Source organism: Chanodichthys erythropterus, chromosome 1 (assembly GCF_024489055.1).
Source record: "Chanodichthys erythropterus isolate Z2021 chromosome 1, ASM2448905v1, whole genome shotgun sequence".
In the NCBI taxonomy this organism is placed as follows: Eukaryota; Metazoa; Chordata; class Actinopteri; order Cypriniformes; family Xenocyprididae; genus Chanodichthys; species Chanodichthys erythropterus.
This window is the reverse complement of record NC_090221.1, coordinates 34966321-34976740: the sequence shown is the minus strand read 5'-3', so window position 1 is coordinate 34976740 and position 10420 is coordinate 34966321. Positions and strand designations below refer to the sequence as shown.

Genomic DNA, 10420 nt, shown 5'->3' with positions numbered 1-10420 from the left:
AATTAGATTTTATATTATCTGTTTTTACTTTTTAAAAGTTTTTAGTTTAAAGTTTGTTGTTTATTAGTTTTTTTTAAATAAATAAGTCTATATAGTTAATATTAATTTTAGTTTATTTAGTACTTAGTTAAACTAAACAAAGCTCACATCTGCCAAAGCATCTAAACAAATTGTAAAATAGCTGTTTTATGTTAGCTATGTGCTATGTTTATGTAGGAGTCATATATTTGAGGTCTAAATAATTATATTTCTTCCCTAAAAACTCTTAAATACATTCCATGACACAACAATAGTAGTATTTGTTAAAAAAAAAAAAATAAATAAAAAATTTTGGTGAATTTGCTCGACTGCCATAACAGTCACCACAAGTGGTGCTGATGCTGGGGGAATATTGCATGGCTGTCAGCCAATCAGTTTCAAGAACCAGAAAGAACTGTTGTTTAAACATATATATTTAAGGATTATATAAGTATTAATTATTGATATACATAATCATAAATTTTGGCAACATGCAGTGTGTGTAAAGTATGCGTGCGTCTGTGGTTTTAGAGTGTATGATTTGCTAATCCTTGGAAAGAGGATCTCACATTTGGTGTGTGTATGTGTGAGCAGCTGTTGTTTTACCTCAATCTTTGATTTCCCTGTAGATCTTTAGTAATACAACATCTGTCTGTCTTTTAACCTGAGCTATACTGAGCAGATTAACCAGTCCTAAACCAGCTTGCACGCACACGGGACCCCAGCGAGAATTTCTGCTGATGTTTAGGAGTTATTTGACTGACAGATGCTCAGATGTGTGAATGTGTGTTTGGTAATGCGTCAATAACATGTTCATGTAATTACTGCCCTTCGAGTGCTTCTAGAGGCGTGTGTGTTTGTATGAACATGTGTGTGCATGCGTGATGTTTTCTACACACCCCTGGCTTGGCCTGGTCAGAAATCATGGCAGGTTTTCTGCTCAGATGAGTTGACAGGGAGCGAAATTAAACCTACAGCTATCTCACTCACACACACACACACACACACACACACACACACACACACACACACACACAAACACAAACACACACACAAACACACACACAAACACACACACAAACACACACACAAACACACACACAAACACACACACAAACACACACACAAACACACACACAAACACACACACACACACACACACACACACACACAAACACACAAACACACAAACACACAAACACACAAACACACACACAAGTTCCTGTTTCTGCTTATTTCAGTTACATTTATGCATTTGGCAGACCAGACACTTTTCTTCAAAGTGACTTTGCTTTGAATGTGTCTAGCATCCTGCTCTCAGCTACAGAAACTCACCTTTTTATTGGAATTGGATCATTGTAGTTAGTCATTTGCTATCAGTTTCTAAAAAAATATTGATGATAATCAGAAATGTTTCTTGAGCAGCAAGTCAGCATATTAGAATGATTTCTGAAGGATCATGTGACACTGAAGACTGGAGGAATGATGCTAAAAATTCAGCTTTGATCACAGGAATAAATTGCTTTTTCTAATATATTCACATAGAAAACAGCGGTTTTAAATTGTAATAATATTTCAAAAATTTCTGTATTTATATAAATCAAATACATGCACCCTTGGTAAGCAGAAGAGACTTCTTATAAAAAGTTTGTACCAATGCCAGTCTTTTGAACAGTAAAGTACAGTATGTATTTTTTTGAAGAATAAAAATATTTTTTTCATACAGTATCTTGCCTGCACAATAAAAGTGTATTTTCTTTTTTAAAAAAATCACCTGGATATTCGGTTTAAAAAAATAAATAAAAAATTATTTGTTTCCTCAGAAGTCAAATGGACTAATACGACATGAGAGTGAATAAATAATGACAAAATTTCGATTTTTGGCTGAACTATCCGTTTTAATCCATCATATGATACAGCTGATGTGTGTGACGGTCAGTTTAGCTCAAGAGCGAGTAGAACTGCTTGTTCTTTCTTTCTCTTAGAATAGTGATGTTCTTATCCTTTATGGCCAGTGAAGGAGGCCAGACCCCTCGAGGATGGACAGAGAAAGACAGAATAAGAGATAATGTGCTTCTGAAGGTTATGTGAGTGTCTGCGGCGCTGGTGTGTTTAATTGGACGGTCCACTGTGAACTCCAGCACAGAAAGAGGTCAAACAAACCAAAGCATCACAGTTACAGACCCTCAGGAGAGCGCTGACGGCACGCCGACTGTGTGTGTGTGTGTCTTGAGAAAGAACATCAAAAGAGAGTGTGTGGGACTTTACGAGAGTCTTATAAACAACACACACACAGAGTTAGGTTTTTGTGAATCGTGGGGACTTTCCATAGGCGTAATGCATTTTATACTGTACAAACTGTATTTTCTATCCCCCTACACTACCCCTAAACCTGCCCATCACAGGGAACTGTGCACACTTTTACTTTCTCACAAAAACATACTTTAGTATGTTTATAGATCCATTTACATTGTGGGGACTGCTGGCTGGTCCCCACAATGTAGGTGAACTCAGGTTTATATTACATTGTGGGGACATTTGGTCACACACAGAGTGATGTGATTATTTAAAGAGACAGTTCGGCAAAAAATAAAGATTGTCATTATTTTGTATTTGCATGTCTTATATGGAAAAGAGCAGCGTGAACGTTCAGCTCAATGCTGAAATTTTGTTACGTTGAATTATGAAACCCATACAGGTGTAGAACGACATGAGTAAATGACTGAATGCTTATTTTGAGGTGAACTGTCCCTTTAAGACAGGCATTTTTGATTATTACAGACGGAAAATCTTGAGTCCTGGTCAGCACACACACTTACAGTCCCCTTGAAGTGACATTTGATGTGTGTGTGTGTGTGTGTGTGTGTGTGTGTGTGTGTGTGTGTGTGTGTGTGTGTGTGTGTGTGTGTGTGTGTGTGAGATAGAAGCACTGTCTATAGGCCAGACCGTGAGCTGGTCTCTGGTGTGGGTCTTGGGGTGTGTGTGTGCGTTTGTGTGTCTTTGCGCATCTGTCTGGTTTTGCAGCTCGGGTCACACGCCTGAAGTCTCGCCCGCAGCTAGAATGAGAGATGGGGCATCTTTACAAACTCTGTGTTTGTTCTTGTGGTGTGTTTATGCCGATGTGTGCGAGTCTACCAGATGTAAATATATTCTGATGTAAATATAATATGTACATTTAATATAAGTTAAAGGCTGTCAGCCACATTTGTGACATAATGACGATTAGCACACACACAAAAAAAAATTCTCTCATACCTCATTTTATATATATATATATATTTATATATAATACACTATATAACATACTTTTTTAATACTAAGCAGCACAACTGTTTTCACGTTTCTTAAGCAGCAAATCATATTAGAATGATTTTTGAAGGATCATGTGACACTGAAGACTGGAGTAATGATGCTGAAAATTCAGCTCTGATACAGTTTAAAATATATCTAAATTGAAATCGGGTATTGTAAATTGTAACAATACTTCACAATATTACTGTTTTTACAAGTGATCAAATAAATGCAGCCTTGGTGAGCAGAAAAACCTTCAAAAACATTAAAAACTCTGAAATTTTTTACTTGAGCTGTAAAGCTTTTCATCATCTGTCACTAGAGGGCAGTGTTTTAAGGTGTTTATCAAACATCACTCTGGTTTGTTCATTTCTCACACACACACACACACACACACACACACACAAGTTGTAGCAGCTGTTGTTTAAGAGCCGCCGGTGTGTGTGTGTGTGTAATTACATGTTGGAAATAGACACTGATCTATCAACACACACTTATGTATCATGTATCTGCTAAACTAAACTCTGTTAGATGGACCTGTGTTATTGATGTCCTTGAGTGTGTGCTTAATTGTTATTGGAATGTGTGCTGTTTTGTGTGTTTGCACAGATGTGGATCGATGTGTTTTGTTCCTCTTGTGTGTGTGACCTTCATATTTTTGCGCACAGTCACCTCAGCATCTTATTAACTTCACAACATCCAGTGTGTGTGTGTGTGTGTGTGTGTGTCCGTCCTGCAGGCTCCCTGGAGCTCTGAGCTGTGAAGGAGGGACAGATTGACTGAGTCATAGACTTATTACACCCGTGTGTGTGTGTGCGTGTGTGTGTAATTAGGTTGCTGTAATTGCTGTAGTAAATCTTGACGTGGGTCTGTGTGAGCGGATGGAGCATTGATTTAAAATCATTATTCTGTGTGTGTGTGTGTGTGTGTGTGTGTGTAGTGTGTTCCTCCTAATCTATTCCCACATTCCTGAGTGTTAAAATATGATTGTGTTCAGCCACAGTGTGTGTGTGTGTGTGTGTGTGTGTGTGTGTGTGTGTGTGTGTGTGTGTGTGTGTGTGTGTGTGTGTGTGTGTGTGTGTGTGTCTGATCAGTAATTCAAGTCGTACTGTGTTTGTGCGTCACTACTGCAGACCTTCATGGCCGGAGGAGCAGAGGACGCACACACACTTTCTCTCCCGAGGTCACTTAGTGCCAATGTCAGTCAAGAAAACACATTAAAATTTATATGCCAAAACAAAACTTTATCACACTTATTTTCTGTCCTTTGACAGACTGTTGAATGTAATTACACACTTTAATTGAAATAAACGAGTCTGTGTGTGTGAGGTAAATCTGAAATCTCATGCTCGAAGACTTTCCACCAGTATACTCTTGTAATTTTTTAATTATCTGTAATAAATCAGTCTAAATGTTTAGAACTGAAATGCTGCAGTTCACAGTTGCTCCAGTAGATGGCAGTAAGACCTCACAAATAGATTTACACAGCCAAATATACACAATAAAATACACACATAATATGTGTTTCGGTCATACATTGATATCATTTTAACCTGATATTGATGCTGTTGATTTAAAAAAGAAAAGTAAAATGAAATTTAAAAAATTATAAAAAAAAACATTTTAAACTTAATACTTATTTTAATGCTATCCTTAGAAAAAAAAAAATGATATTCTCTATTTTTTTTTTTTTTTCTGAAACTACAAGAGTGTGGCTGTGTGTTGTATTTAATTTAATATTCTAATTTAATTATTTTAATTTAATTTGCATACCATATTTTTCATATATATATATATATATATATATATATATATATATATATATATATATATATATATATATATATATATATATATATATATATATATCACCAGTAAAAAATGGTAGTTTGATACTTCATATTTTTGTGAATGTTTTTTTTATTTTTTTTATTTTGTGTTTTATAAGCTGTTAATACAATGACATTTATACGTGTATGAATGTGATTTTCTCAAGAAATAAGCTTTATAACATTCTGTATTCTGAACGTTTTGGACTTAATCAAGTCCTTGGATTTTCTGACAATCCTTTTTTCGTGATATTTGTATTTTTTTAGCTGATATTTTATGCATTATCTACTAAATATCCCATCTTAATATTTTAACACTGCAGTTGCACCATTCATGCACCAGGGGTGCGCAAGTGAGCACACTCTAAACCCCACCCACAGCCCGTCCCCCTGAATTTGACCCTCCTATTTCCTGTCAGTCTCCCCGCCCCCGTCACACCACACCCTGCCATCTGGCACTGAGTCACCCCTCCGCTCGCCCCCCTCTCCATTCTCTCCGCTCTCATTCCTTCCTCTCCACACAAAAACAGGATGAAGGGCCCCTTTCAGCTCAGAGGTTACCCTCGGCAACCGGAGCCCTGGAAACTCCCTGAAACACACACACACACACACACAAAATCAATGGCATTTAAAGTTTAAAGGGATGGCGTCTCGTCAGCTGCTGCTGTGTTTTACATTTAAAGCCCCAAACAACGACCACCTGCTCTGTTTCTGTCTCTCTCCAGCATCTGTCCCTCTTTCATTTCATTCTTTCTTCCTTTGTATCAAACTCTCAGAGAGCTGCATTCCTGCAGGCAGCAGTTTTACTGAGTGAGTTTGTTTTCTATTAGATTACTGAAGTATGGAGTGTGTGTGTTTGCTGACGAGTACATTCCATTTCTCTCAGGAGGAGAAACATTCTTTCCTTTAAGACATTATAAAAGTGCTTGGGTCTGTTTAAAAATGTGTAGTTTTTTTTTGTGTCTTAACTGGTTCTCTGAATATTGGAATAGAACAAAGTTTAATTTTTAAAAGTAACAGATTTCCTCACAAATTGCTGCAGGAAAGTAAATCCACAAAGGAGAGATTGTATTTATAACAAAAGCATCAGTAAAATATGAGAAATTACTCTTAATTAATTCCTCCATAAGTCACATTCAGTTGACATTAGGACTGCAGTGTGTCTTCACACTAGACTATTATAAATTGCAAGTTTTAGCCTAAACTTTTCTCCAGATATCAAAAGCAAAAACTCTTTTGAAACGTTTGGTGTTTTGCAATAAGTTTAGTGTAAGTTCAGGCTGCAGTGTGTCAGTACTGCCACTAGAGGCGCTGGTGCTCCACCATAAAACTTATACAGAACAAAGAAGGCTGTCAGCAATACACTTTAGACTAAAAATAATCTCTAATGAAAGAGAGAAAGAGAGAGATGAAAGAACAAAGTTTCTCTTTGTGTGATTGGATTGTATTGAGCTTGTGTTCAGTTTGCTGATGAGGTGGAGTTCACTTGCTGCACTTTAACATGCTGGACGAGTCTGTCTGTGTCTCTCACTGTGACCTCCACTCGCATAAACTCTTGCCTTGTATGGGAAAAGAAGAGAGTGTGTGTGTGTGTGTGTGTGTGTGTGTGTGTGTGTGTGTGTGTGTGTGTGTGTGTGTGTGTGTGTGTGTGTGTGTGTGTGTGTGTGTGTGTGTGTATAAACTGAGATCTGGAGTTCCAGAAACAGCAGACATGATGTCTGTGGCTCTTGTTCAACTAATAAACACAGAAACACAGTGATTTTAATGTAAGACAGACAAAGAGATGGACAGAAGTGACAGCTTTACACAGCTGGACACTTACAGAAATAACCACAAACTTTCTGCTGTGTGTGTGGTTTGGGGTATTTATAGATATTGTCCCCAGAATAGAGCTAAATGTGACCAAACCTCCCTTCATCTTTTGGAAGTCCGTGATGTCCTCATTTCGAGGTGTGTGTGAGCTCTTGTGTATGAAGCAGCTGTGTACTGAGGCTGGATGCCATGAGAGGAAGATAAAAGGCCCAGTGGATGAATAGACCTCAGGCAATACAAAAGACAGCAGGACGTTTACAACACAATCCAGAAACAATAACATTAAAGTGCCTGTGTTTCGTAGTCCTGATTGTGCAAGCACACACACATACACACACACTTGTAAATGTAATGTTAATGTAACACAGATGTGCAGTTGTCATGGTGCAGTTTTCATTGTGACCTGCAGAGGCGCCATTGGCTCACAAATGAGTTTTGGAATCTCTGGGTTTGTGTGTGTGTGTGTGAGAGACCAGCAGCCATTTTGAATACAGATCCCATTTTATGAATCACAGGCAGTGAATTGCAGGGGATATGACTGTGTGTTCAATGGCTGAGCGCATAATCAATCACACACACACACACACACACACACACACACACACACACACACACACACACACACACACACACTGACCCACTGACAGACATTTCAGATCATGCTGTAGGCAGATTACTGAAATGATCTCTCTATCTAGTCTTTTCTTTCTAATTATTTTTTCTGTAAAACTCACTTCTAGATTCAAATGTTTATTTATGCAGCACATTTCAGCACAGTGGTATTTGGTGCTGTATAGTAGTACATAAAAAGGATTTATAAAATAATCATACAAAATGCATAAAAATTGTTAAATATTACATTTTATAAAGCTTGTATGTGTGGGTTTAAAAAAAAAAAAAAAAAAAAGTCTGAGCTGCAATTCTTATGACCTATGTCCTGGTAAACCCCATGTTATGAGGATAAAATGTTCCCACAAAGATGGTAATATCCAAAATCCTTGTCCTTGTGGGTACATTTAGTGGTCCCCATGAGGAAAACGGCTTATAAATCATATTAAGTGATGTTTTTTGAAAATGTTGAGATGCACAGGTTTAGGGTTCGGGAATAGAATATACAGTTTGTACAGTAAAAAAAAATGATGTCTATGGAATGTCCCCAAAAAAACATGGAAAACCTATATGTGTGTGTATGTGTGTGTGTGTGTGTGTGTGTGTGTGTGTGTGTGTGTGTGTGTGTGTGTGTGTGTGTGTGTGTAATGTAATCCAGAGCTGTTTCACTGTCTTGAGCGTTTCCATATGCTGCTGTAACACAATACACACACACACGGATGCCAAAGACAAATGTACTGCTCGGAAATGAGGTACAAAGAGAAAAAAAGTTTGAAAGGAGGCTGAAAATGGAGGACAGAAGAGAAAGTATTCAGAAAGACATTAGAGTAAGAATAAAGGACAGACATGGACAGAAGAGAATAGCAGGGCAGATTGCAGATAGAGATGAAGATGTTTATCTGGTCTTGATTGTGTTTCATGCACTGAACGAAATAGATTATCACACACACAAGCTGACGGTCATCTTACTCTGTGTGTGTCCGTGGTCTTTCTCTGGAGACTCGTCAGGAGTGTGAACTTCAGTCTTCACGTTTCATTGAAGCTGTTGGCCATTTGACTCTCAACCTCCTGAGTTCTGACCTCTGACCTCCCCTCAGTCTGTCTTTAGAACAGAGATGCCGACGCACTGATGAGGGGTGTGTGTGTGTGTGTGCGTGTGTGTGTACACAGAGTTCTCTTTCTTTACTGGATTAGATATTTCCTTGGATTTTTGAAGTTGTCTTTTTTTTTTTACAACTATGAAGTACAGGACAAATGACATGTACATGATCTTTTATTAATTCAGCATCTAATTTTGTTTTATATTATATATTTGTATTATTATTATTATTATTATTATTATTTGCACTTAGCTAAAATAGACCTGTGGTGCAGAGGTGTTATTGTCAACTAAAAGTATTAACTTATTTTCTACTATTTAAATGGAGCTGGAATAAAATGAAATATAAATATTAAATTAAAAACTTACAATTAGAAATGTTGACTTGGCAACTAAGTGAAGTACTTTATTTAGTACTAAAATTACTAAAACTTGAACTGAAATAAAAATCTAAATAAAAAAGTTAAATAGAAATATATTTAAAAAAAAAACTAAAATTATTAAATTACTAAAGTAAACTAAAATAAATATTGATTAAATGAATGAAAACTATTAACTAATTTTCTGCAACTGAAATATAAATATTAAATTAACTTAAAATTAGAAATGTTGCCTTGGCAAATAACTGAAATAAGTTTAATACTAAAACTGAAATAAATTTAGTACTAAAACTGAAATAAATTTAGTACTAAAACTGAATAAATAAATGAATAATTACAAAAAAATAAAATAAAAACTTAAAAACATGTAATTAAAAATATGAATAAATACTATAACAGTATATAAATATACTAAAATAACTGCAGTGGTGTGACAGGTGAATTTTTAAAAGTTCAAATATTTAATAAAGTCTTTTAATTAACATGACTTCATTACTGCACATATGAAAAATCATAAAAGAGTTTGAAAATTCTTGTTTAAAGAAGTATTAGATGAAGTATAGTACATAAATCAACTGCATACTGATGTCAGTGATTGACGTGTCATATCAACTCCACAAAAACCCTTTCAGCATGTATGAGCACAGTAACCCTGACAGTGAAAGTGTGTGTGTATGTGGGAGAGAGATGAGTCCGGCCTTCAAGAAACACCATTTTCAGGTTCTTTCTGAATCCAAGGCCACTATCTCAAACACACAAGTACTTAACCTTCTCTCTCTCTCTCTGTGTGTATTTCTAGTTAAGAAGGATCAAGAGGGATCTGAAGAGAAGAAGAATGCTCAAAAGAAGAAGGTGAAGGAGCTGAAAGTGCTCGACTCCAAAACATCCCAGAATCTCTGTGAGTAACAGCCTGAGCGTGAATGTTCATTCAGATGTGAAATATCTCACTAGTTTAACACCATCATTCAGAGTTGTTTGCTCAGAAGTCTCTCTGTGTTGCAGCTATATTCTTGGGTTCAAACAGACTGCCTTATGAAGAGATGAAAAATGTCATCCTGGAGGTCAATGAGAAAGTTCTCACTGAAAACATGGTGCAGGTATGAAAGAGTGTGTGAACATCACATCAACAAACAGGAAAACATGAAACTCATTAGGAAAGCGACTTCAGAACTCTATAGCCAGAACTAAAAAACACTGTTGCTCAGAACAACCTAAAATGAAAAGTTTTTATTATCATTAATCTTTTTTTTATTATTATTATTTCTTCGTGTATGAGTACACAGACAAATGTGACCCTGGACCACAAAACCAATCATAAGGGTCAATTTTATGAATAAATAAGCTTTACATTGATGTATGGTTTGTTAGGATAGGGCAATATT

The 10420-nt window shown here is 36.3% G+C and overlaps 1 protein-coding gene across 1 annotated transcript in view; it reads left to right on the top strand.

Annotated features, from left to right (window-relative positions):
- The window catches only part of LOC137023958 (protein diaphanous homolog 1), a 112536-nt gene that overhangs the window by 82628 nt on the left and 19488 nt on the right, over positions 1-10420 (top strand). The window contains exons 18-19 of the mRNA XM_067391125.1: positions 9838-9936; positions 10041-10135. Of these exons, the coding sequence (XP_067247226.1) occupies positions 9838-9936; positions 10041-10135 (194 nt within the window). The remainder of the gene's footprint in view (positions 1-9837; positions 9937-10040; positions 10136-10420) is intronic.